General features: G+C 55.0%; 1 protein-coding gene across 4 annotated transcripts in view; it reads right to left on the bottom strand.

Annotated features, from left to right (window-relative positions):
• CLIP2 (CAP-Gly domain containing linker protein 2) overlaps positions 1 to 27150 on the bottom strand; it is an 85314-nt gene that overhangs the window by 49025 nt on the left and 9139 nt on the right. For all 4 annotated transcript variants that reach the window (XR_007134890.1, XM_047779893.1, XM_047779891.1 and 1 more), the window contains exon 2: positions 15041 to 15234. Coding sequence is in view for 3 of the 4 variants with exons in the window: in XM_047779893.1 (XP_047635849.1) it covers positions 15041 to 15167 (127 nt within the window). In the remaining variant the exon portion in view is untranslated. The remainder of the gene's footprint in view (positions 1 to 15040; positions 15235 to 27150) is intronic.

Genomic DNA, 27150 nt, shown 5'->3' with positions numbered 1-27150 from the left:
TGAGCCTTCTATCAGGTGCTTGACCTAGGCCCCCAGGAAGGAGGCAGCCGAGCCAAGCTCCAGCCAAAGACCTATGGCTCTTGGTGCAACACGCTTTCATTCATCCAACCAACCTGCTATGCCAAGCCCCGAACTAACCACAACCACCCCAATCTTTTTTGTTTTTTAATATATATTTTCTTCTTTTATGGCCAGCCCATGGTATATGGAGCTCCCAGCCAGAGTTCAGATCTAAGCCACCGTTTCAACCTAAGCCACAGCTGCGGCATTGCCAGATCCTTAACCCACTGTGCCAGGCCAGGGATCAAACCCATGTCCCAGGGCTCCCAAGAGGCTGCCAATCCTGTTGCAGCACAGTGGGGTACTCCCAACCACCCCAATCTTGGACTCCCCCGCCTGGACCGGTTTCCCAGACCCTGGCCAAACCCCGCAGGTCCCTACAAGCCGGGAACAATCTGGTCTTGTCCTCCTTGCAGACGGACGTCCCCTTCCATTTCTTGCTTAGAGAAGAAGCCCACACAGGACCCTAAAGATCCCACAGTGGCTGGGGGGCAGGCCCTGGAGCCCCACCTGCCCCCTGTCATGGGGCCACCATGCAATGACAGACACACAGCGCCAGGGACAGCGCTTGAGTCATACAAGCAAACAACCAGTGCTGATTGTTCTCACTGTGATGAGAATGACTGATACTCGAACTAAGGGAGTAGACAAAGTTTTAAACCACAAAAGGCTCGGGGGGTAGAAGGCCTTCCAGGCAGGTTCTGGTGATCTTGGGAAGTAACTGCCCCCCTAGTAAAATGAAGGAGAGGCTGAGTCCCATGCGGTTGGCATAAAACACCTCGTGTGATGTTGGCTCCCGCAGACCTTGTCCTGCTGCTCCCTGCGCCTAAGCCAAGCTCCGAGTTCCCAGTTCTCAACGAGGAGAATCTTGTTACGAGAAGCTTCTGCTGGAGTCACTCTAGTAGGGGCTTAGGAACCCCAGAAGATCAGGCAGACCCCTTCCTTTAAAAAAGAAACTGCTTGGGAGCTCACTGTCGGTAACAAACCAGACGAGTATCCATGAGGATGTGGGTTCAATACCTGGCTCCACTCAGTGGAGGTGTTGTCGTGAGCTGTGGTGTAGGTCACAGACTCAGCCTGGATCCTACATTGCTGTGGCTGTGGCATAGATCAGCAGCTGTAGCTCCAATTCAACCCCTAGCCTGGGAACTTCCACATGCTGTGGGTATGGTCCTAAAAAGAAAAAAAAAAAAAAAGCTGCTCCAAAAAGCAGCCACAGCAAGAGGAAGCCACCACTTAGATGGCGCTCCAGCCATCAGTCCCTCATAACGCTGCCAAGTAGCCCTGGGTCCTGCTAACAAGGGATCAAGGTTATTATCGTTAAAACAGCAGCTGCCCTTCCTCAAGTGCTGACTGCGTGCCCTCCATGGGCTGGAACTCTTGCTACATGATCACCTTATCCTGCAGATTAGAAAACGTGAACAAAGTTACCCAGGCAGGAGTCGGGCCCTGCTGGTCTGGCCTCAAGCCTCCCTCCTGACGGCTCCGCTGTAGGGCAGGCCCGGCAGGTGCCCAGCGGGCATCAGGGCCCGTCCCATCTCTGTTTCCAGAACACTTCCCTGGGCCAAGGGGCTCTGCGACGGCTGCTTGCCGAGCGGCCGTGGCGCAGGGAAGAGCTTGTCCCTACGTGTCCTCTTTGCTTAGATCCCAGATAAGGGTCCCAGGTCGAAGGGGACCCAGCATGGCTATTCCTGGCAAGAAGCCGCCACCCAGCTGTCCTTCCAGCTGTCCCGGCCCAGGCAGACCCTCAGGTAATCTCCTTTCTCCCCACCCCGCCCCTTCCAGGGGTCACAGGCCCAGGGACCAGTTGTTTCAACAGCTGCTAAAATCCAGGTCACGAGCCTGGCAGCCACGCTGGGGTGTTCCACTTCATTTTTCCTCTTTGGTGCCCCAGCCTCACAGGCACAAACTGTCATCAGATTCACCAACTCACCCTGGGAAGCTTTCAGCACCTAAGCTTGGGAAGGGGCGGCAACCGCAACAGAGCCCCCTACCCTCCATTAGTAACGCACTGGCTGCGCCTGGCCAGGCCCCTCCCCATACCTGGGCCTCGGTTTCCCCACAGGACCACAAAGGGCTGGGTCAGAAACTGCTAGGGTCCTGGCGCCGACAGAGGAGCTGACGTGTCCTCAGAGCTAGGAGATCTGGCTGACGGCTGAACCTCCAGGGCAGGCTCTGAAAGCTACCTACCCCCCCCCCCCCACCTCGTTCTCACAGGCCAGTGGTGGCCCCAAGAAACCAAAGGGCAGCGACAGGGTTAAGCCTCAGGCCAGCAGCTGATCCTTCCGCAGACACCAGGCACAAGGGAACTGACTGCTGGTTTCCACTTCAAAGTAGAACTTTGATGTAAGAGCTAAAGGATGTGGTGTGGAGAGGGAGCAGCTGGTGGCCTGGCCCAAGGGGGTGCGGGGCTGCTGGGGGTGGGGTATCCAGACTAGAACACATCCTCTCCTGCTTCCGCAAGGACCTGGGTCCCGCCCTGCCCAGGGAATCCAGGACAGGGATATGTCATACCTGCCGAGTCTCAGCCACCAGGGCCCACAATCACTGAGCACCCATGTGAAATGCAGGCCCAGCAAGGGGCCAGGGGAACAACAGGACCAAAGCGACAAGGGCCTGGTCTCCTGCCTGGCAGGAAGGACCAAGGAATATGGGGATCCAGGGCTGGGGAGGGGGCTCATTGTGAATGGAGGTGGAAGCACCTCCCAGAACCTCTGCCCCAAGAGTCACATAGCTCGATCCATTGCCTCCTCAGAAAAGCTTTCCCTGATTGCTTCCTCTAAAAATCCACCCTTAGGAGTTCCCGTTGTGGCTCAGTGGGTTAAGAACCTGACTAGTATCCATGAGGATGCGGGTTCGATCCCTGGTCTCACACAGAGGGTTAAGGATCCAGCGTTTGTCACAAGCTGCTGAGTAGGTTGCAGATGTGGCTTGCATCAGGCGTCGGCAGCGGCTGTGGCGTAGGTAGGCACCTGCAGCTCTGACTCAACCCCTAACCTGGGAATTTCCATATGCCACAGGTGCGGTCGTAAAAAGAAAAAAAAAATTTTTTTTTTTTTTTACTTTTTGCCTTTTCTTTAGCTGCTCCCGCAGCACACGGAGTTTCCCAGGCTAGGGGTCTAATGAGAGCTGTAGCCGATGGCCTATGCCAGAGCCACAGCAATGCCAGATCCGAGCCTCATCTGCGACCTACACCACAGCTCACTGCAATGCCAGATCCTTAACCCACTAAGCGAGGCCAGGGATCGAACCCGCAACCTCATGGTTCTTAGTCAGATTCATTAACCACTGAGCCACGACGGGAACTCCTATACAGACTCTTTTTTTCACATGATCCTCCATCATGCTCCGTCGCAAGTGACTGGATACAGTTCCTTGTGCTATACAGCAGGATCTCATTGCTTATCCACTCCAAATGCAACAGTTTGCATCTATTAGCCCCAAATTCCCAGTCCATCCCACTCCCTCCCCCTACCCCTCGGCAAGCATAAGTCTGTTCTCAAAGTCCATGAGTTTCTTTTCGAAAGGTTCATTTGTGCCGTATATTAGATTCCAGACATAAGTGATAGCATATGGCATTTGTCTTTCTCTTTGACTTACTTCACTTAGTTTGAGAGTCTCTAGTTCCATCCATTTCTCTCTATATTTAAATGTTTATTACACACATCACTCTTATCCACTGCAGAAAAAAAAAATGTAAAAGGTAGTAACTGATTTCTCAAAAAAAAAAAAAATTAAGCGCCTATAACTGCATCATATAAACCTCATCACAGATAACATCTCAGCGTGTGTTTTCCAGGCTTTATGCCACATACATATGTGTGTGTGTGTGTGTGTGTGTTACTTACAAGTCAAAAACACAAGCCAGGCCGTATTTAGATATTACTCGGTCCACTGCTCTTCTTGCAGTGGGTATTTTTCCATCCAGCAGCGTCTTGGAAGTGGTTCTGTATCTTTTCCTTTTTTCTTCTTCTTTTTTTTTTTTTTTGTCTTTTTAGGGTCACACCCATGGCATATGGAGGGTCGCAGGCTAGGGGTCTAATCAGAGCTGTAGCTGCCAGCCTATGCCACAGCCATAGCCACACCAGATTCAATCCGAGCCGCTTCTGCAACCTACACCACAGCTCACGGCAACGCTGGATCCTTAACCCACTGAGCGAGGCCAGGGATCGAACCTGCAACCTCATGGTTCCTAGTCGGATTCGTTTACCACTGAGCTACGACGGGAACTCCATGGTTCTGTATCTTGACTAGAGTACTCTGCTTCCCAGGCCTCTCTGACCCTCAGCTCCCCACCCCTCCCTGATGTGGAAACTGCTCCTGCAAGGATGCCAGGGCCTCCTCGCTGCCCTGCAGTGGGGCCCTTCCTGGCCTTGCAGTGCCCAGCCCTGCTGTCCACCCTTCTCTCAAAGCTCCCCACTTCCATGACGGGACCGGGGCCTCTCTGTCTCCTTCACCCTGGCCCGCCTTGGTGGTCCTCTGAAGTGGCCACTCCTCTCCAGAGTGGTCTCCGGCCACTCCTCTCTCTGCCTATAGTCCAGCCATGGTGCTCTGGGAAAGACTCAACAACTAGCTCTCCCAGAGAAAATAATATCAGTAATAATGATCTTGATTTCATAGCCTTTGCCAATTTCCATAGTGTAAATTCTCCCACCACGGTCCATCTCAGGCTAGCAGCATGACGTCCCTGAACAAAGAGTCGGGAAGAGATTATACGTAGTAGTTCCGCCACAGAGTAAATCACCTCAAAGACACAGATGCTATAAAAGCTTACTGGTAGCAAATGGCAGTATTTTACCAGTAGTAAAAGAGCAGAAGTATTAGTGGTATTAACACCACTAGGAGGGCTACTAGAAGTCATGAGTTTTGAATATTTATTACCTATGTTTTTAATAGACTGTCCTTAATTGTAAGTGGACACAGTCTGATTGTTTAAGTAATGGCTGTGTTTAATATCTGGCCTGCAAAATTCCTGACAATTTCGCAACAGGTCTTGGGAACCAGCGCCCACACACCCCCGGCCCTATCCCAGCCCACACGGGGACAGTGGCCTACCTGAGGTCCTTATGCATTTTCTACAGTCCCCGTGAGTGAGAGACAGGAGGAGAAGACAGGATGTGACCAAGCCCCTGACCGTCTCCGACCGCTGGGAGCAGGCAGGGAGGGGGGCCTGGCAAGGCAGGAAAAATGTCCCTCTTCTCTGGTCACTACCTGGGAACCCTGATCTACTCTGCACCCCCCTGCAATCATAAAGCCCTGTCCAGAACACTGCTTATAGGCTGCTGTAGCTCTGCTTTTTAAAAAGCTGTTCATTAAGTCTCCTTGTAAAAGATCCAAACAACACAGGAAGATGTAGGATGAGTTTGGGCCCCGATTATTCTCCCCAGTCCAGATGTCTTCCTTGGCCACCGGGCCTGCTCTTCCAGCAGCTGCCTCCCCCTGGGTGTCCCCCAGGATTTCACACAAACTTTCTGAATCCAAGCGAGCCCACCTTGGGAGTTCCCGCTGAGGCACAGAGGGTTAAGAATCCCACCGTAGCGGCTCAGGTTGCTGCAAAGGCACAGGTTCAATCCCCAGCCCGGAACAGTGGGTTAAAGGATCAGCGTTGCTGCAGCTGCAGCTCAGATTCAATCCCTGGCCAGGGAACTGCCACATGCCATGCGTGCAGCCATTAAAAAAAAAAAAAAAAAAAAAGTGACCGCACCTCTAAGAGCTCCTCCTCCACCCTTCCCATCTCCAGAGTGCCGCCCCCTCACCCAGTAACTCGGGCCTGGGTCCCTCATTGCCCACCCCCCACCCCCGAATCCAGTGATTCATCGAGCTCTAGCAATTTCACAGAAGAAATAACCTAACTCCACACCTCCCTCCAGGGGCTCGGAGACCCCCCCGGAGATCAGGCCCTTGAGATTCCACATACTGCCCAACAAAGGGGCTTCCAGAAGGGTCTCCCAGGCTCCGTGTCCAGGGCCCTGCTGCAGGCCCTCCTCCAGAGCCCTCAGACTGAGCCCCCGAAGGCAGACCCAACCACGTCACCACACTCCCCGAGTCATTTTAACTCTCTAGATGGGGATCCCTTTTTAGGCTAATCCTTGGCTTGTACGAGGAGCCCGTGTTACCTGTATAACAAAATGAATAACACGTTATAAAAACAGACTACAATATTTCTAAAAGAAAACTGAAAAAATAGGGATCACCATCTTTGGCCCGTTTCCCAAGGAAATGATTGTGAAAGAAAAAAACTGACCCACTGTCCCGTCGTTCACGAAACAAACAAAACGTGGGTCTAAGTGCCCCCCAAATAGGGGGCAGTTATATAAATTACAGTCAAATCTTTCAGATTATTAAGTAATCTTTAAAAATAATCCTTGTAGATAAAATGGGAACGCGTTTATCATGTGATGCTTGGTGAGAAAGGGTTCAAGGGTATCTCCAACGCATGGGGGCGGGGGGGGCGGGCAGAATGGGAATAGGGAACAGGATAAAAAGGAATCAATTAAAAAAACAAAGGTGGTGGCGCAATGGAAACAAATCCAACTAGTAACCATGAGGATACAGGTTCAATCCCTGGCCTCCGTCCGTGGGTTAAGGATCTGGCGTTGCCATGAGCTGTAGGGTAGGTTGCAGATGCAGTTCGGATCCCACATTGCTATGGCTGTGGTGTAGTTCTGATTAGACCCCTAGCCTGGGACCCTCCCTATGCCCTGGGTGTGGCCCTAAAAAGCAAAAAATAAAAAATATAAAACAAATAAATTAAAATAAAAAAGATTAAAAAACACAAGAAGAGCCTTGCAGGGACCCACAGTGATAAAGGATGTGAAACCAGGAGCAGGATGAAGTCGGCCCTTGGTTCCTTGAAGAGGCAGGCAGTTCCTTAAATGTTCTAAAGACATGGTTCCGCAGGGTGTTAATAGGTATCATGAACACAAAATCTTCACCTCCAAATTCAAACAAAAGTCAGAAACAGACGCTTAAGCAAAGTTAAGGTTACGTTGCCACAGGACGTGTCAGAACCTTTAATGTGCAAATGAGCAGTAGGACGACTTAGGAAGGGCTATAAATAAGATGACTACATGATTCACTACCCAAAACCAAACACTGTGGAGAAAAAGGAGGTGCTACTAATATAGGATCATGCCAAGACCACAGGCAAAAACTAGGGGTGTTGCAGGCAGTACAGAGTCATCCTGACCTAAAGTACAGCATTTTCCCCTGTCACCTAAGGAGACCCTGCCTGCCCATCAGACCGGCTCCATCACCCTTCCCTGGCACTGCCCCTCCATGGAGTTCCACTCTTCCTCTTTTTGCACAGGCTACCTCCCAGGCTGCCAGGGTACCCAGAACACAAGCCCTGGGAGGCGGGGTCCACAGGGATCCCCTTTTCACCCTCAGAACCCTGGAACAGGACTGAAATGCAGCCTGGCCACAACCCCGACCTCCCCTCCTGGTGGCCCCAAAACAACATACACAAGTGCCCCACAAGCTCCAGAGCAGCTTTCTGCTCTAAGACCCCTGCTGTCCCAGCAGGTGCTCAATGCAGAGGTCATTAAAGGAAGGGACAGGGTCTCTAGAGCATTCCTCTAGGAATCTAGCTTTCCGCCACGAGCCCCTAGCCCCATCCACCCTGCAGTCAGTCCCTGAACTGCACCCTGCCCATAGGGTCTCTGGGGAGACCCTTCCCAGCCCATCCTGCCTAAGGCAGCCCCACCGCCCCCGGTGGCCACCATAGCCCCAGCATCCCCCCTGCTATGCTGTCTCCAGCTATCCACCACCACCAGCCCCGCCCCCCCCAGGGAAGGACCCTGTACCAGCCTGCTGGGGGTGGGCCCCAGCCCCAAGGCCTGCTAGGCATCCTTCCTGAGCCAAAGAGAACTCAGAAGCCCCCTTCTCTCCCCTCTACTCCTGAAAAGGGGACAGAGCCCCCACCCAGCAAACTCAGCTGGGGCCCCGGGGAGAAAAAGACACGGGAGGCTTACCCTGGAAAGAACAGAGCCAGCTCCCCATGGAGAAGCCCTGCTTCGGCCATGCCGGCCACGCCAGCCACGGCAGGCAGGCGTTGGCAGGCGGGCCCCGGCTCCCCCCAATCCTCAATCAATGCTAGGTGACGTCAGGAGCATTAGGAGGCTGCCCTGCCCCCCGCCCATCCGCACAGCCCAACCTCAGAAAAGCTCAGCTCGGCTTCCCCATCCTGATGCCATTAAAAAGTTTAGGATGTGGTTAGGGGAGGAGAGCCGGAGAGCTGACCTTGAAGAGAGAGAGGGCTGCCTGGGGCCAGGGCTGGCGCTGCAGGCTCAAGGGCTGGCGCTGGTCCTGGCTCTGTCCAGGTTTGCACAACATCTGGGACAAGTGACTTAAAATGGGGATCGTGCCACCTGCCCTGTCAGGGAGCATGGGGACCAAAGTGAAAGATGCGAACGTCAGGGGGTGGAATGGAGAGGAGTCAGTGTTCAGAACCAGAGGCCAGCTGAAAAGCTCTGTGGGCCCCATCCCAGGCACGTCAGGCTGGCTCTTATGTACAGAGTACCCACGGGTTGTGGGGGCATCTGGGCCCAGCTCAATAAGCCAGGCTGAAAGGATCTGGGACCTCGTGTGGGCCCTTTACAGGAGGTAGAACCTGTCCCAAGTGGCCCGCTCCTTGTCTGAAAGGGACTCCCGCGCACCCTTATCCTTGATCTCCTGTGTCTTAGGTACCCGGCCCATGGAAAAGCCCAGGCACATTAGGGGATAGTTGTGACTTTCCTCATGAGAGCAGACCGCTCCTCCCACCCTGCTCTCCTGTCCAGGGTCTAAAGAGAGTGTGGGACTAGACTTGGGACCCAAGCCACCTCACCCAGGCTGCTGGAGGCCAGGAGGTACCAGCAGCCTAAGCCAGCTGTAGACTGAGCCAGCATGAGTCTCAACTCCAGCCCTGCCACACTCTGGCCCTATAACTCTGGGCAACTCAGCTGAGAGCCCAAGCCTCAATTTTGTCATCTTTAAAATGGATAGGAATTCCCTGGTGACTCAGTGGGTTAAGAATACAAGGTTGTCGCTGCTATGGTGTGGGTTCCATCCCTGGCCTGGGAACTTTTGCATGCTGCTGGCACAGCCATGAAATTTTTTGTGTGTGTTTTTGCCCTTTCTTTCGGCGGGGGTGGGGGGTGTACCTGCAGCATATGGAAGTTCCCAGGCTAGGGGCTGAATTGGAGCTGCAGCTGCCAGCCTCACCACAGGTACAGCAACACCAGATCTGAGCTGCATCTGCATCCTACAGCACAGCCTGCAGAAACACTAGATCCCTAACCCACTGAGTGAGGCCAGGGATCGAACCTGCATCCTCATGCATACTAGATAGGTTCTTAACCTGCTGAGCTACAATGGGAACTCCTAATACTTTTTAAATTAAAAATAAATTGGAGTTCCCATTGTGGCACAGTGGTTAATGAATCCGACTAAGAACCATGAGGTTGTGGGTTCGATCCCTGGCCTTGCTCAGTGGGTTAACAATCTGGCATTGCCGTGAGCTGTGGTGTAGGTTGCAAATGCGGCTTAGATCCCGCATTGCTGTGGCTCTGGCGTAGGCCGGTGCCTGCAGCTCTGATTGGATCCCTAGCCTGGGAACCTCCATATGCCACAGAAGCGGCCCCAGAAAAGGCAAAAAGACAAAAAATTTTAAAAAAATTAAAAATAAATAAATAAATAAAATGGATAGAAAAGTAGTTATCTCACCAGGTTTTCTGGTTTGTTTTTTGTTTTTTGGCTGCCCCCACGGCATACGGAGCTCCCAGGCCAGGGATCAGATCCAAGCCGCAGCCGTGCATGAACTCAGCTGCAGCTATGGCAATGCTGGATTCTTAAACCACTATGCCGGGCCAGGAATCAAACCTGCGTCTCAGCGCTCCCAAGATGCTGCCCATCCCGCTGCACCACAGCGGGAGCTCCTCTCCCTGGGTTGGTTATTAGTGAGAAAGAAATGCAGTAAGACACCTGTAGAAGAGCTGGCTTGTGACACAGCAAGTGTCAAGCATCGTCCCCCCTAGATGGGACGTCTCAGACTGGACCACAGTGTGAGGGACAGCAGAGGGGAGAGGCCCTCTAAGGACACACCTGTCCCAGTGGGGGGCAAGGACGAAGAGACCTCGACAATGGCATGTGGTCTGTCCCTTCTCTCAGTAGCCCCTGAGCCCTCCTCAGGCCACTGTGGCCAGCTCTTCTTGTCCCAAGAAGGACAGCCACAGCCTGGCCTGGCCTGTCCCGACCCAAGGCTCAGAAGCACACCCCAGGAGAGGGCTAAGGGCTCCTGTGCCCAGCCTGTGGGCCCCTCTCTGCCACAACTGCCCAGCAGCACTGGACCTGCCCAACCCTGCAGGCTGCTCCTGACCCAGAGGGCGGCCCGCACCCCAGCAGCAGTCCTGGACAGCCCGTCTGGGGGCCTGAATTCCCCCTCTTCTTCCTCAGGCCCAGAAAGAGATTCCCAACCCCCAGGCGCCCCGGGGCAAAGACCTCCAACCCCCTTCCAGCCCCCAGCCCGTGCCCCCCCAGCCCAGCCACAGCACTCCCCGGCCCTAGAGGGGTGCTCTAGCCACAGAGGTTTCAAACTTTGGACCTTTGCAGGCACCACTGCCTCTGCCCGATGCCCTCCCCCTGACCTCAGCTGGGTGGGCCCCTACTTGTCACTCAGATCTTCACACCAGTGTCACCAGCTGAGCGAGACCCTCCCTGACCACCTGAGCCTGATCTAAAGCAGCCCCCCGGGGGGTGGGGGGCTCCAGCCCATCTGGCTGGGCTGCCCTTGACCCTGTGGCCCCGCTCAGGCCCTTGCCCACTGGTGGATCCCAGACAGCTTTCCTGCGCACCTGCACTGGCCACCTCGGGGCCACCTCCTGGTATGAGATACCTCACGGCCCCCAGCTGTGCTGCTCCCTGTGTGTCACTGTTCTGGGCACTAACACAGGCCCAGTGGGGGTGGGGAGGGGGTGGGTGGGCATCAGTCCAGGCCTGGCCCTTGGCAGACCCTCTACCCGGAGACTGAGCTCATGCTTTGGGAGGCAGCCACTGTCCCGATTCCCAGAGCAGACTCAAGCTTATTACTGCCCCCTCCAACCACTGCCAGGCTCCAGCCCCTGCCAGACCCTCTCTTGGCGCCCAGTCCCCACCCGCCTCCCATGGGGGTGGGCTCCTCTGGCCCCTCAGGGAGCAGACGGCCAGTTCCATGGTGGGTGTCGGCCAAAAGGAGGGAGAAGAGGCCACCCTCCCCCCTGCTGCTTCCACACATCCTTCCTCTGCTGAGACTCTTGTTACAGGCCTGGAGCAGAGGGACAAACACAGCTCTGGGCGGCAGCAATCTCCCTCCCTGTCTCACAGGGGTCTGCAGCCGGGTCAGCTGCTCCCGGCTCTCTGTTCCCTCCCAGAGCCCGGAGGTCTGTCTCCCTCTGACCTGTGAAGGCAGCAGGTGCCAGAGCAGGAAGGAGGGCGGCGCCAAGCACAGCTGCAGCCTTGTGTGGCCAAAGGGCCGTGGGCATGGCTCTGGGATCTGTCGGGCATCCGTGCAGTGGCACCACCTCCCTCTGGAGCAAGCCCTGCACGGCTGGCGGCCCGGGCAGTCAGACCACCCAGCCCCCACCCTCCGCAGCTCCCAGACCACCATGCAGGGTGACCAGGAGGCAACCAGCAGGCCCCGCAGTGTGGCCCACCCCCTTCCTGGGAGGGACCATGATGTAGCCGTTCAAAATGATGGCCAAACGACACTGCCCTAGCACAGGGGCACTCCCCAGAGGACGCAACACAATGTGAAGTGGTACGACCCCAATCTAGATACAACCCATAATTCAGCTGCTTGGAACAACACAAGCGAAAGGGAAAAAAACAGGAGGAAATACATCACAGTGGTGGCGGTGATTAGGCTAAAGGGAGGGTAATGGGAGTTCTTCTTCTCTCTCTCTCTCTTTTTTTTTTTTTTTTGCTGCAACAGCAATATGTGGAAGTTCTCAGGTCAGCGGATCAAACCCACATCATAGCAGTGACCTGAGCCACAGCCAATGCCAGGTCCTTAACCCACGGAGCCACCAGGGAACTCTGGGAGTTTCTTCTTTTATCACACTATTTTTCTGCAATAAGACTATGGACAGATGACAGGAAAAGAAATTACTCTCTAATGAGCCTTGTACCTGCAGGCACTTAACATTTATTAACTCGCTTGATTCCATCAGAGAAGTGTTATTATCCCATGTGTGGCTCAGAGAGGGTGAGTGACGGTCACACAGCAGGGGCAGGGTTAGGAGGAGCGTTAGAGCTGGATCCAGCCAGAGCTCAGGCCCCTCTTGATCAGAGGAAAGAATCCAGATGGTGCTATGGGGCTCTCTCCAGCAGAGAGGAGCGTCAGAGCCAGGGTTGGGCCAGGCTGCAGCCCTGCACCAGCCAATAGGCTACACAGCTCCTGCCAGCACCAGACCAGGCTCAGCCCACTGTGGCACCTTTGCCCAGGCTCGTCCTCCAGGTCCCACAGGGCCTCCTCGTCTCCACATTTATCTTCCTGTCACCCTCAAGGCTGCGCTCACCCACACTGCCTCCAGGAAGCCTTCCTTGCAGCCCACTCGTGGTGGGAAGCCCCTGCCCTTCCACAGCCCTGGCAGGGAGGGCACACATCCTTGCCTGGGCGACCACAGGCCTCCTTGCCGGCCTCCTCAGCCCTGCTCTGAACCCTACAACCCAGTCTCCACCCGGTGGTTTGAGGGATGCCAGCAACACCCAGACATTCTCTGCCAACATCCTCCATCCGATTCTTTCTTTCCTTTCTTTTTTTTTTTTTTTTTTTAATTTTTAGGGCCACACCCATGGCATGTGAAAGTTCCCAGGCTAGGTGTCCAATTGGAGCTACAGCTGCCAGCCTATGCCATAGCAAAGGCAACGCCAGATCCAAGCTTCATCTGTGATGTACACCACAGCTCATGGCAATGCCGGATCCTTAACCCACTGAGGGAGGCCAGAGATCGAACCCACGTCCTCATGGATACTGACTGGGTTCATTACTGCTGAGCCACGATGGGAACTCCGTCTCTGGCCTGGGTTCTGATCAGGCTCAGCAATGCCTCCCATGAGGAAAGGCGAACCTGCCACCCTAGAAGGCGAGTCTGGGCCTGCACTGGGCAGGGCTGTCCTGGGGCCACATGACTCATCTCCCCCACCTCTTCATGCCAGTTGTCTGGCTTTGCCAGGGACCTGGTTCTGCCAACAGCTCGAGCCTTTGGCCAAAACTTCCCTTGGCCCCACCCACGGCCCGGACTGCTGCCCAGAGTGGCCTGTGGCTACTTTTGTCTCTCCAAACTTCTGTGCCAATCAGATGAGATGGACCCTGCCTCACCCTGCTGGCAGAAGGGTCATCAAAGCAGAGATTTGCACCAAAGAGGTTCATCACAGCACTATTTACCCAAGTGAAAAATAAGAAACAGTCGCGATGTTCAACTGCAGAGAAGGAGGAAGAAAAATTTTCCAGTTCCTTCGATCATATTCCTTTTCACTGAGATCTTTCCAGTCACATGCCAGTGTTACTGGGACAGAAGTGAAACGACCTGTACAACCCCACACTGTCCCTACCCCGCTCACCCCATCTCACCAGCACATTTCTCACTGGCCATGTTCCAGCGGCACACATGTCCCCCACTTCCTTCTGCTCACCAATCTCCCTCTGCCACTGAGCCTTTGCACATGCGGTTCCCTCTGCCTGGAATACCCTTCCCTCCTCCTCTAGTAAACTGTCACCCTCGGACCTCAGTTCACACGTCCCCTCCTCAGGGAAGGTTTTGCTGACCTCCCAGATTGGGAGAGGCCCCAGTCAAAGGATCTCACAACACTCAGCAGCCCCCACCAGACTGGTAGTCCCCCGAGGGCCAAGACCACAATCCAACTCTGCTCAGAATGAGAGCTCCGGCAGTGAGGACCGTGTCAACAGTGCAGGCCCTTAATTTCTATTTGTTGAATGAACAGAATATTTTATAGTCATTAAAAATAAAGGACATGTGAGGTTTTTAATGACATGAAAAGGAGTTCCCACAGTGGTGCAGTGGGTTAAGAACCCAACTACAGCAGCTCAGGTTACTGCAGAGGTACGGGTTCGAGCCCCGGGCCCAGTGCAGCGGCTTCAAGGATCCAGCGTGGCCGCACCTGCGCTTGCAGTGTAGGTTGCAGCTGTGGCTCAGACTCAGTCCCTGGCCTGGGAATTTTCATACGCCGCGAGCGCAGCCATAAAAGACAAATGACATGAAAAAATCCGCTTGATCATATTAAAAGGAAAAAAGGAGATTTTCAATCTGTATATGCAGCACGACTACAAATAGATAAGAAATACAGTGAAAGGATATAAACCGAAATAGTAATAGTTACCTCTAGGGAAGAGTATCAGCAATGTTACTCCTGCATCAAACCTCCCAAATATTACACCAGAAAAAGCCAATCCCCAACAGCTGTTCTCAACACATCCGCTTTCAGGGCTGGAGCCTCCAGCCAGAGCGCCTGGTCTCATTCCTGCCCCGCAGGCACCCTCCACCCACCAGCAGGTGGACCAGAGGTGACACATGTGAGGTCAAAGACGTGGGCCTGGGTGGCAGACAAGAAAGCTGACAGGAAGGTGGGGACAACCTCGGGCTCTGAAAGGGGAATGAGTGGGGGCAGGGAGGCTGGCAGAGGCTGGAGTTTGAATCAGGCTGTGTTTTCCCGGCGGAGTGACACGGGCAAGGTGCCATGCCTTCCCGGGCCTCCATTTCCTCATCCCTAAGCAGAGCCAACAGTGGTACCCGCCTCCCGGAGCTGGAGGAGCGTGAAAAGGAACCACGCACATCGAGCTCGCACCAGTGCCTGGCGCGCGTTAACTTCCAAAGGGATGTGGTCAGACATCGAGAAGAACTTCTGGGAAACGCTGGCCTCCAGGCTGGTCACAGAGCAGCCCAAGTGCCCTCAGTTCTTCCAGAAGAAGCATGACCCCCACCCCTTCACCCCTCGCCCTGCGCACCTTCCTTGGAGCCGGTGGCCGTGGTGGCGGTGGCAGAGGCCGAGGTGGAGCCAGTGGACGTCCGGCCCATGGGGCTTGAGTGCTTCCCCCCACGGCCGGGGGGCTTCAGGCCGCTGGGCTTCTGCATGGTGGGGCCACTCGGTGGGCAGAGAAGGGTCCGTGCAGGTCACGTGCTTTCTGCCATTGTCACTCACCTGTGGGCACAGAACAGGAGTGGTCGCACAGGAGGAGAGCACCCCAGACCCTGTGAGGCCAAGACCATCTTCTAGGTGGGGAAACCGAGGTACAGAGCAGTGGCCACCGGTGTGGGCTCAGCGTGGTGGTGGCACTGCCAGGACCCGTGTCCCGGAAAGCTGGACTCTGGGTAGGGCACACTCTTCCTCCCACATCCTGGGCCCAGGAGGTAAGAATCAGCAGCAAACCCAGTAGGGCTTCTGCGGCACTGCCTGTGCTAACCCCGCAACCCCGCAGCCCCACAGCGGGCACACGCAGCTCTCATCAACAGAGCACAGGTGGCAGATTCTGACACAGACTAGTGAGCCGCTGGGTCACTTTCCAGTGGCCCCCAGACCCTCCAGGACCAGCTGACAGCTCACGCCCTCTTGATGCGGGCTGGACAGAGCAGCGCCTAATTTAATCAGCAGCTCACTCTTCTACCTCACGTCCCAGGCCACACTCCAGCCCTTGGACTCACCTTCCGGCCCCCACCACCTCCTCCCAGGTGTGGCAAGCTTACATCTGCCTCGATCCCCACCAGGGTGGACTTGCCATGCCCTCTGTCTGCTCTTCCACCATCACAGCTCCCTGTTTTCATGACTAAGCAGAGAAGGGTACGATGCATGTGGCATCTGGGACACTGGCGTGTGACAAAGGGGACTCCTGAAAAGGGAAGCCCCCTGGTCTCCATGGTGATCAGTTCAGAACCCCAGGTGACAGTAAGATGGGACTGGCTGCAGGACAGGGAGAGGCAGGCAGGACAGGCCCACCTCGCCCTGCCCCTCCCCATAGTCCTATGTGCACACCCTCTCTGGCACTAGATGCCCAGGGAGGGCTCACCGGAGGCCAGGCTGTGTCCTGCCCGAGAGCCCAGGCACGATGCTTCCTCTGCCTTGGGAAGCCCACTGTCCAGTGGGGAGCAGGGAGGCAGAGCACCACGGACGGATGGAAGGCTCTGGGAGAAAGTGCCACCCCCTTGGGACCTTGGAGAAATCAATGCCTGCTGGGCATTCAAATCTGATGCAGTAGGAGATGCCACACTCTGCCTGTCCAGCCATATCCTTATTCTACCCTTGGCCACAGAATGTTAGTCCTTTTTAAAGAACACTCCTCTCGACTCTTGAGCCAAATGATTTACGTGAGCTGACCCATAACCCCCACACCTGGAGTGGACACGTGACCCAGGCCTGGCCAGAGCCCTGTGGGTAGCTGAAGGAGGATGGTGTGACCCAGGGAGCACCGGGGCCTAGACTCTGGCTGAAACCTTCAGGAAGAAGTGCTCCTCTTGCTCTGGGGCTGCCTGGGTGTGGGCGGGAAGCCAGGAGCTGCAGGCCCATCCCAGTTACCACATGGGCGAGCCTGCCAGGGAACGACGCCAACCAGAGAAAGCAGAGCTGAGTCCCTGGATTTGGAGGGCCTGGATCCAGCTGAACCTGAAGCTGGTCACTTGAGCCCTTCGTTTACATTAGCCAATAAATCCTTACACACATACACACACACACGGGCACTGTTCTTTTTGTCTAAATCTCTTTAAGGGACACTGTTACTTGCAACCAATGAAGCTCTGAGTCATACAGAAGCCAACCCACAATGTTCACAGCAGGAATATGCGAAGTGTCCCCCACCTGGCTGTCAGGTCGGCAAGATGAGACAGCAACACTAATGTCCATCCTGGCACAGCCACGGAAAGGATCAGCTCCTCACACAGGGCAGCTAAGCACAAGAGCCAAGGAAAACGAGCTCCTGCATGGCACAGAGTAGTGGCACCTACACGCCCAGGTGAGCTGATGGGGGTATGAGACATGCCTGCCAGCCTTGACCTGGCAATCTAGCATTCTAATCTAGCATTCTAATCCCCTGATCAACTCCCTGACACCCTAGGAACCCTAGGGTGTCAGGGAGTCACTTGCTATCGGGCTTGGGTCAAGTTGCAAATCATACATCTAATAAAAGTCATATACTCGCCAACACATAAAGGACTCTTACAACTTACTAATAAGACCTAATTTTAAAAAATGAACAAAAGATCTGGATACCCACTTCACCAATGAAGACATGCAAATAGCAATAAGCACATGACGAGAGGACCAGTGTCACCTGGCAGGAGGGCACTGGGGATGAAAACCACAATGTGATACCACTTCCCATCAACGGGAGTGGCTAAAATCAGAAAAAGTGACAAAACCAAGTGCTGACGAGGATGTGGAGAGACCGGAACACACAGATTGCTGGTGGAAATGAACAACGGGGCAACCACTTGGGAAAAGAGTTTGATGGTTTCTTAAAAAGCTAAGTATATACCTACCATACGACCCAACCACCCAAGAGAAATAAAGATATATACCCATACAAACACTACTGAAAAAAAAAAAAAACAAAAACAAATGCTCATAGTACCTTTATTCGCAATAGTCAAAACGTGGAAACAACCCAAATGTCCATCAACTGGCAAATACACAAACCCAAAGTTTATCTATACCATAGGACACGGTCATCTCTTGGTATCTTTGGGGGACTGGTTCCAGGATGAGCTGAGGATGCTCAAGCCCCTCATAAAATGATACACTACAGTCAGTCCTCCGGATCTGCAGATGTACAAGCTGCAGATATGGAGGGTTAACTAGCCTCCTTAGCAGCCATAAAGAACCATTGATATAGGAGTTCCCATCATGGCTCAGTTGTTAACAAATCCGACTAGGAACCATGAGGTGGCAGGTTCCACCCCTGGCCTTGCTCAGTGGGTTAAGGATTCGGCATTGCCGTGAGCTGTGGTGTAGGTTCCAGATGCAGCTCAAATCCTGTGTTGCTGTGGCTCTGGCATAGGCGGGCAGCTACAGCTCCAATTCAACCCCTAGCCTGGGAACCTCCATATGCCGCAGGAACAGCCCTAGAAATAGCAAAGAGACCAAAAAAAAAAAACAAAAAAAAAATCCCAAAAAACAAAAAACACTGATATAGGCAACAATATGCATGAACCTCAAAAAAACACTATGCTAAGTGAAAGAAACCAAACATAAAAGACTGTATACTGTTTGATTCCATTTATAAGAAATTTCAAAACTATAGGCACAGAAAGCAGATCAGCAGTTGCCAAGAGTTGAGAGCAGGAACTGACTTCAAACAGGCATGAGAGAACTTTCTGGATGGTAGAAATATTCTAAACCTGGATCGTGGTGATGGTTGCACAGGTATATGCTGAAATTAAAAGTCATCGAGGAGTTTCTATTGTGGCTCAGTGGTAACGAACCCAACTAGTATCCATGAGAACTCAGGTTTGATCCCTGGCCTCTCTCAGTAGGTTAAGGAACTGGCGTTGCTGTGGCTGTGGCGTAGGTCGGCAGCTGTCGCTCCGATTCAACCCCCAGGCTGGGAACTTCCATATGCCATGGGTGTGGTCCTAAAAAGACAATAAAAATAAAAAGTCATGAAACTGTACACTTAAGGTGGGCAAATTTAATGGTATGATATCGAAATTAAAACTCAGCTTTAAAAAAATCTTTAAAAAATAAACTTCCTGGAGTCCTTGCTGTGGCTCAGTGGTTAACAAACCCAATGAATAACCATGAGGTTGCGGGTTCAATCCCCGGCCTTGCTCAAGCGTTGCCGTGAGCTGTGGTGTAGGTCGCAGATGCAGTTGGATCCCGAGTGGCTGTGGCTGTGGCTGTGGCTGGCGGCTACAGCTCTGACTGGACCCCTAGCCTGGGAACCTCCACATGCCGTGGGTGCGGCCCTAAAAAGACAAAAGACCAAAAAAATAAACTTCCTGAAGGCTCCTCATGTAAGTTAGTGCTATGGCCTTCGGGACCCCCTGACCAGGGCCCTCCCTCACCCACTCCACACTAGACATACTTGCTCACACTAAGCACACTCTAGCCTCAGGGCCCTTGCACATGCTGTTCCCTCTGCCTAGAATGCTTTTCCCTCAAATATCCAGTGTGCTGCTCATCTCCTCCAAGTAACTACTCCCCTACCCCCTCCTAGGATCGCAGCCCCTCCCCTACCGTCCCCGCTTTGCTTTTCTCTACTGCATGAAGACAGGACCTGGGTCCGTTTTGTTTACTGTGGTCTCCTGAGTCCTGATGGGGCACCTGGTCCCTCCAGTGCTCAATAAATCTCTTGAATGGGGATGGGAGGCCCAGGAGGCTCCCCTCACCTCACCTCCTCAGGGCCCAGCCCTCAGGGCTGAGTGGCTTAGAGCCATCAGCCCAGCGGGTCCTCTGACCCTTGTCATACAGCCAGTCTGGACTCCTCTGAGACAGGGACCAGGTGTCCCATGCCGCGGATGACCCCCGTCTCCTCACCCCTGGCCTGATGCTCTCCCACCTCCCAGACTCTGCCCGTGCCTGTCCTCCCATCGGCTTCACCTCACCTATTCCAACCACCTATGGAACACTGAGCCCGAGGCCTCCTCCTCCAGGGAGTCTCCCAGGACCTCTGACCCACAGAGACCTCAGGATCACACATGGAGCCAAGGGCTACTGTCCTCATTTACCTTCGTCTGGCCTCCCGGGAGCGCACGGGCAACCCCGAGGGGGCCAGACTCTCCTCTCCGAGAACCTCGCCCCAGAACAGCACCGGGCACAGAGCCCAAGATCCAGACACCCTAGGAGAGCACATCTGCTGTGGCCCAGAGGACCAGGGCCTTCAAGGCCACACATCCTCAGGGACACTCCCCAGGAGCGGCTTCTGGAGGCTCCCACAATGGCCCTCCTGCCCCCCCAGACCCTGACGAGCCCAGTGTGAAGGAGCTACGTTGTGCCAGGCAATGAGCCCAGGGCAGGCAGGGGTCGGCTTACAGGCAGCACATCGGATGCTCAGGAAAGTCTGGGGACGCGCCCGAAGTCACACGCGGCTCAAGGTGGGCGGGAACCAGAGCCGGGACTGGCCCTCTGCCTCCCGGTAACTGCCCAGCCCAGGCCTGGAATAACATTTGTGAGACCCCTGGCCCCTGGGGGGAGCACCCACGCGCCTCACGGACAAAGGAGACCAGAGGGGCTGGCGGGAGAGAAAGCCCGCGGCGCCACCCGGGTCCCGGAAGTGGGGGCGGGGCGGGAGAAGCAGGCAGCCCCCTACTCGCCCCCCCCCGCCCCGGAGCTGGGGGAGCCCGGGAAGGGGAGAAGGGAGAGGAACAGTGAGCAGGAAGAGGGGGAGGAGGCCCCTTTATGACTCAGTCCAGCTCGTGGGACAGAGGAAGTGAGGGGTTTCTTGGAAGACGCCGGGACACGGGGATAAATTGGCCTCTGGCCACACTCAGCTGATGGGGGAGGCCAGGGAGGAAGCAGATTTGAATCCGATGGGAAGTCCAAGCCCCAGACCCCCCACGAGTGGCTGTGGGACCCTGGCCTGGTGTTAGCCTCCGTGTCATCATCTGTCACACGCGAGGAAAGCACGGCTGCCATCGGGGGAGCGTGGAGGGGCGAGTCTGAGGAGGCCGCCCTGCTGTGCCTGCGCTACGATCTGGTCTCTATTATGTTCTCCGAAGGCCTGGGGTGCACACGCTGCCTCCCCTGGGGCCGGGGGGGCAGACCAGGCGGGTGTGGAAGAGGCGCGCGCAGGCCGGTGGCATTCGGACCAAAAGGCCCCCTTTGTGCCGCCCTCAGTTGCCATTTACTGAAGACAAACCCAGCTGCATTTCAGGGTTTCCATTTCAGCTGCTCTGGGGGTGGCGGGCGGCAGCTCTGGGGGGCGGGGGGGACGAGGCCCAAGAACTTTCCGCCAATCGGCTGCCCAGGGTGCGGCCCCGACGGAAGGGGGAAAGGTGCCAAATAGGACAGTGGAAAGCCCGTGTCCTGGTGCCAGCATCACCCAGGAGGCGCCGCAAGCGGGCTCCCAGGACCAGACCTCAGCTCAGAGTCCTCGACCACCAGTCACACCCTGGGCTCTCCCACTGGGGTCCTCCCCTACCCAGGGGTCCTGCGTTCCCCCTCCTCCTCCCCGAGCCTGTGACCCAAATGCTAGGCCACGTGGCAGCTGGAGATGGACTAAGTACTGTCCCTGCCCATTCAATGCAAGCCGCAGGCAGGAGACCCCAACAGTACCATTGGGGGAGCACGGGGCAGGGGCTCGGGGCCAGGATGGGGAAGCTGCAGGGCACAGGTCACACTGTGCTGGGTCAACCAAACAGCCGAGGGTTTAAAGGACTTAAGACTGAGCAGGGCGGGGGTTCACCCAGTGATCTAGAGGAACCCGGTGGGGGGATGTCTCCGAGTCACCCAGCCTGATGGCTGGGACGACATCAAGCCAAGGATCTGACAGATCAGATGAGCGTCTCAGCCAACGCGCTCTGGGAGCTGATGGGGACAATGTGGTGGGCAGGGTGGGGGCTGCTGCGACACGAGAGGGACTCTATGAGGCCTGAGCTGCAACAGAGGCAGGGCTGGAGGGGACAGAGAGGGGACAGACACTGAGCAGGGAGCAAATAGTGACAGGGCTGGGAGGAGGAGGGGAGGGCCAAGGACGGCAGCAGGCAGGAAACTCTCAACCCCAGGAGGGACCTGAGAGGACAAAGGGGCCAGAGCCCAGAGCTCATCTGGGGACACGCTAGGCGTGAAGTGACTGAGGCCTGGGGCACCCGCCCGGCCTGCAGCCTGCAGTGTAAGGGGTGGGAGGGGAAGGAAGAAACGGGCACCGGCCTGAGGGCACCTCAACGACGGAGAGCATGAAAGGGCCAGCTTTCGAAGAGAGGATGCTGGCTGGAGAGCCGCTGGGCCTGCCCAGCCATCAGGGAAATGCAAATCCAAGCCACAAGGAGATCCCATTTCCCACCCCATCAGATGGGCACCAAGTCAAAAAGCCAGGTGATACCAAGCGCTGGACAAGGGCTGGTGGGCGCAGGGCAGGCACAGCAGGTGCCTGGAGACCTGGCAGGGGGGGCAGGGGCGGGTGTGGCTGGGCCCACCCAGTCCTCCGTGCAACAGCTGGCAAGTGGGGTTTGGGGGATGGGAACAGGGCTGGGGCGGGACAACTGGGGTCCTCATTTCTATTTGTCAGATTTCTTTCTTCAAGTCCTGTGGGCTGTACCTGGGAGTTCACTGTGTCCTGTCTACTCCTCTTTTTTGAGTGCCTAAAATATTTCATAATCATTTCTTTCAATTTACTTTTTGGGTCACGCCCATGGCATGTGGAAATTCCCTAGCCGGGGATCGAACCTGAGCCACAGCAGTGACAATGCCAGATACTCAACCACAAGACCACCGGGGAACTCCAAATTATTTTTTAAATTAAAAAAAGTAAAGATAGACACTGGGGAGGAGGAGAGGAAATAGCTCTTCCCCTCCCCATGCACACCCGCCAAGAAGAAGGGGGGGCAGGCCCCAAACAGAGTGAAGTCCGCAGGTGCTGACCGCAAGGCCTAGGCTCCTGAAGGCGGGTCCTTGTGTGGGCATGGTGGGAGCTCCCCCAGCCCTGTCCCACCAAGCACCCCAACACTCACACCTGCACTAGAAACCCAGTGCCACCCTAACCGCTAAAACCAGCCGGGGCCCCAACAGCAGGTGTGCCCACTGTCCGCATGAGCCTACTCCCAGCAGGCACCCACTGCCTGTCCCGTCCTGCATGGAAAGGAGGCTCATTTTGCCCACTCGTGACCGAGGCTCAGGAAGCTTCACTCAGGGGTAAAGTTGGAACCTCCACGAGCGAGCAGAGCAAGGAGCAGGGCTGGGACAGCCCCTCCCTGTGAGTCTGGCCAGCTCACACCAGCTACCCCTAGGGCCTGGGAGCTGGGGAGATGGCTTCTGACTGCCTGTGTCCCCAGCCCCACACTCTGCTCCCACCTGGGCAGTGAGGCCCATGGGGCAGGCAGTGTAAGCCCAACATTCGTGTAGCTGCTGGCCAGTGGCGGGAGATGGGGCAGGGGACCCCAAGAAGAACAGGGTGGTGGTGGGCCCTACCTGGGGTCCTGAAATGCCCTGGAAGTACCCATCCAGAACCAGAGTGGGGAAGGGACCCGGCCAAGCCTCACAGCAGAGCTCGGGCTGGAACCAAGGTTCCACCAGCTGATGTGGCTTCAAGGAGGAGGAGGGAGGATGAAGCTGGGAAGACAGCAGGGCACGCATGCCAGCGGCGTGGACAGAGCACAGGAGCACGCATGGGGCTGAGCAGGGAAGGACAGAGCCACCTAAGAGCCCCAGACGACTCCCGCCTTCCCTGGCACCTGCTAGGAGACAAGCAGGGCTGAGGCCAGAAGGCTGGGACCCTGGCCCACATGCTCCCCAGCCTCCAAGCTCAGGGATGCACTTCCCAGTCTGAGATGTCAGTGTCTTCCCTGCGCCGCTGCCCACAGCCCAGGTGACTGCAGAGCCCTGGGAATGGCCAGCCTGTCCTCCCTGAGCGGGACGCACAAGCTCGGCCACCTTCCCCTCAGGCTTGGAGGGTCAGATTCCCCTCCAGCAAAGGGCCAAGGGGACCAGGGCTGTGTCAGGTCCAGGGAGGGGAAGGAACGTCAGTATACGTCCCTGACTTACACATGTGCACACACACACACACACACACACACTCCATGTACTTCCCTGACTTACACACGCATGCACACACACACTCAATGTACTTCCCTGACTTAAACATGCACGCACACACTCAATGTACTTCCCTGACTTACACACGTGCACACTCAATGTACTTCCCTGACTTACACACGCACACAAACTCCATGCACTTCCCTGACTTATACACGTGCACACACTCAATGTACTTCCCTGACTTACACACGCGCACACACACACACTCCATGTACTTCCCTGACTTACACACGTGCACACACTCAATGTACTTCCCTGACTTACACAGGCACACACACACACTCAATGTACTTCCCTGACTTACACACGTGCACACACAATGTATTTCCCTGACTTACACACGCGTGCACACACACACTCAATGTACTTCCCTGACTTAAACATGCACGCACACACTCAATGTACTTCCCTGACTTACACACGTGCACCCTCAATGTACTTCCCTGACTTACACATGCACACACACTCCATGTACTTCCCTGACTTACACGCACACACACTCCATGTACTTCCCTGACTTACACGCGCGCGCACACACACACACTCCATGTACTTCCCTGACTTACACACGTGCACACACTCAATGTACTTCCCTGACTTACACATGCGCACTCAATGTACTTCCCTGACTTACACGCGCACACACACACTCCATGTACTTCCCTGACTTACACGCGCGCACACACACACTCCATGTACTTCCCTGACTTACACACGTGCACACACTCAATGTACTTCCCTGACTTACACACGCGCACACACTCAATGTACTTCCCTGACTTACGCGCGCGCACACACACACTCCATGTACTACCCTGACTTACACACGTGCGTGCACGCACGCACACACACGCACGAGTGTGCACATGCACGCAGTTGGCCTGCTCAGAGCCAGGGCACAGCCATGGCTCCAGATCCCGATCCTAGCTATGTGGCTGGCCCCAGCCTCAGTGACTGGACAGCTGGGGGCCCCCCTGTCGCTAGCTGAGGACACTGGGCAGACTTCAGCCTAGCTCTGCTAGATGGGGTCCCCTCTAGGCCCAAGGAGAAGGGCTGGGAAACCACATGGCTCAAGCTGCCCCCGGACCTGGCTTTATTCCCACTTCACAGAATGGAAAAACGGAGGCCCCGCACAGAGCAATGAAGCAAACGGGACCTTGAGAGTCAACGGCACAAATACAGAAAACCTGGGCTGGGCAGGAAAGTCCCTGAGATCAGACAGAGTTGGAGGCCAGGCAGGGGAGGGACCTGCTGAGGTCAGCCGGCCATCGGGGCCACGGGAAGGACAGGCTCTGGCATCCTGCCTCCCAGGCCAGGACACTGACCCAATCATCTTGCACTGCTGCCTCCTTCACTTCTGATTTCCGGAGCAGCCCCAACCAACAGAGCCAGGCCGGGGCGGCTGCAGGAGAGCCGCCCCCTCTCCTGGGTTCCCCTCCCCACAGCCTGGTGGGCCTCCTCCCTGAGTTGGAATTTGCACAGGCAAGTAAAAATTACCCCTGAGCAAAAGCACGTCTTTTTACTAAGTGGTGCTGGGCCAAATGGACAGCTGTGTGGGGAAAAAAAAAAAAAATCATGATCCCTTCTGGGGCTGGCAGAATAATGGCCCCATCCCTGTGCTTGTGACGATGTCAGCTTGTGCAGCAAAGGGAACGAAGGTTGCAGACAGAACTAAACTGTTAATCCGCTGACCTGAGATGGGAAGATTATTCTGAATTACCCAGACAGACTCAATGCAATCACAAGAGTCCTTATAAGTGCAAGGGGAGGCAGGGGAGAAAGAAGCAGACAGACAGCTGTGTGCAGAGGACCCAGCCCGACATTGTCGGCTTTGAGGATGGAGGCGGGGCCCACAGCCAACGAATGCGGGCGGCCCCTAGAAGCCGCAAAAGACTTCTAGAAACCAATTTTTCCCTTAGAGCCTCTGGAAGGAATGCAGCCCGGCTGACACACTGATTTGAGCCTGCTGAGATCCGTTTCAGACTTCTGACCTCCAGAAGTGTAAGCTAATACATTTGTGTTGTTTTAAACCACTATGCTTGTGGTCATTTGTTAGCGGAGCCACAGGAAACTAATACGCTTCCTTCACATCATACAGGACAATCAGCTCCAGATGGGCAGATCTAAATACGAATGGTAAGGCCGTACAGATTTTAGAGGAAGACACAAAAGAAGATCCGCCTAACAGGGGAGCCGGGAAAGATTTCGACACAGGACATGCTGAAAATAACAGAAAAGATGCATAAATTGGACTATGTATTTTTTCCTTTTTTGCTTTTTAGGGCCACACCTGTGGCATATGGAAGTTCTCAGGCTAGGGGTCCAACCGGAGCTGCAGCTGCCAGCCTACGCCACAGCCACAGCCACACTGGATCCGAGCCACGTCTGCGACCTACACCACAGCTCATGGCAATGCCGGATCCTTAACCCACTGAGCAAGGCCAGGGATGGAATCCACAACCTCCTGGTTCCTAGTCAGATTCATTTCTGCTGTGCCAGGACAGGGAACTCCAAACTGAACAACATTAAGAACTTCTGTGTGTCAAATGATCCCCCTGTCGGGGATGGAGGGAGGAGAAAAGAGAGAGAAGATGGATTGATATTCCTGTGTGCCACACAGGGTTCCTATTCAGAATACAGAAAGAATTCCACAAATCCAGTTAGGAAAAAATCAACGAAAGACTTGCACAAGCATTTCACAAAAAAAAAAAAAAAAAAAAAGAGGGTATTCAAACGACCAGTATGTATACGGGAAGATGCTCACTTTCATGCGTCAACAAGGACGCTACATGCACTAGAGTGTGTAAAACGCACCAGTGACCACCTCAAGCGCTGGTGAGGCTGTGGGATATCCAGAACACTCGTGCACAGCTAGAAGGGGTGGAAGCTGGTGTAGACAATGTGGAAACCAGTCCGCCGTGATGCACTACGGCTGAGCATGACCCAGCACCCCCACGCCTGGCTACGTCGCCACAGAAAAATGCATATACAAGCACCAAAAGACATGGACCATTCCTAATACTCCAGAACTGAAAAGGACCCAGATAGCCATCACCACTAGGATAAGTAACTAAGTTATGGTTTACTTACACAACGGAACAAAGCACAGCAACGAGAACCACGACCACAGGCCACAGTATGTATGAACCTTGTGAACTAGCGTGGAAGAAGGCAGATGTACAAGTGTTTATAGAGTGTGATTGTGTGTTTCCATTTCCCCCCCTTGCTTTTCAGGGCCGCACCTGCAGTATATGGACGTTCCCAGGCTAGAGGTCAAATCGGAGCTGCAGCTGCCGGGCTATCCCATAGCCAGGCCCACACAGCAACACCAGACCCAAGCCACGTCTTCGATCTACACTGTATCTCCCGGCAATGCTG

This window comes from Phacochoerus africanus, chromosome 5 (assembly GCF_016906955.1).
Source record: "Phacochoerus africanus isolate WHEZ1 chromosome 5, ROS_Pafr_v1, whole genome shotgun sequence".
NCBI classification, from domain to species: Eukaryota; Metazoa; Chordata; class Mammalia; order Artiodactyla; family Suidae; genus Phacochoerus; species Phacochoerus africanus.
This window is presented reverse-complemented; position numbering and strand designations above follow the sequence as displayed.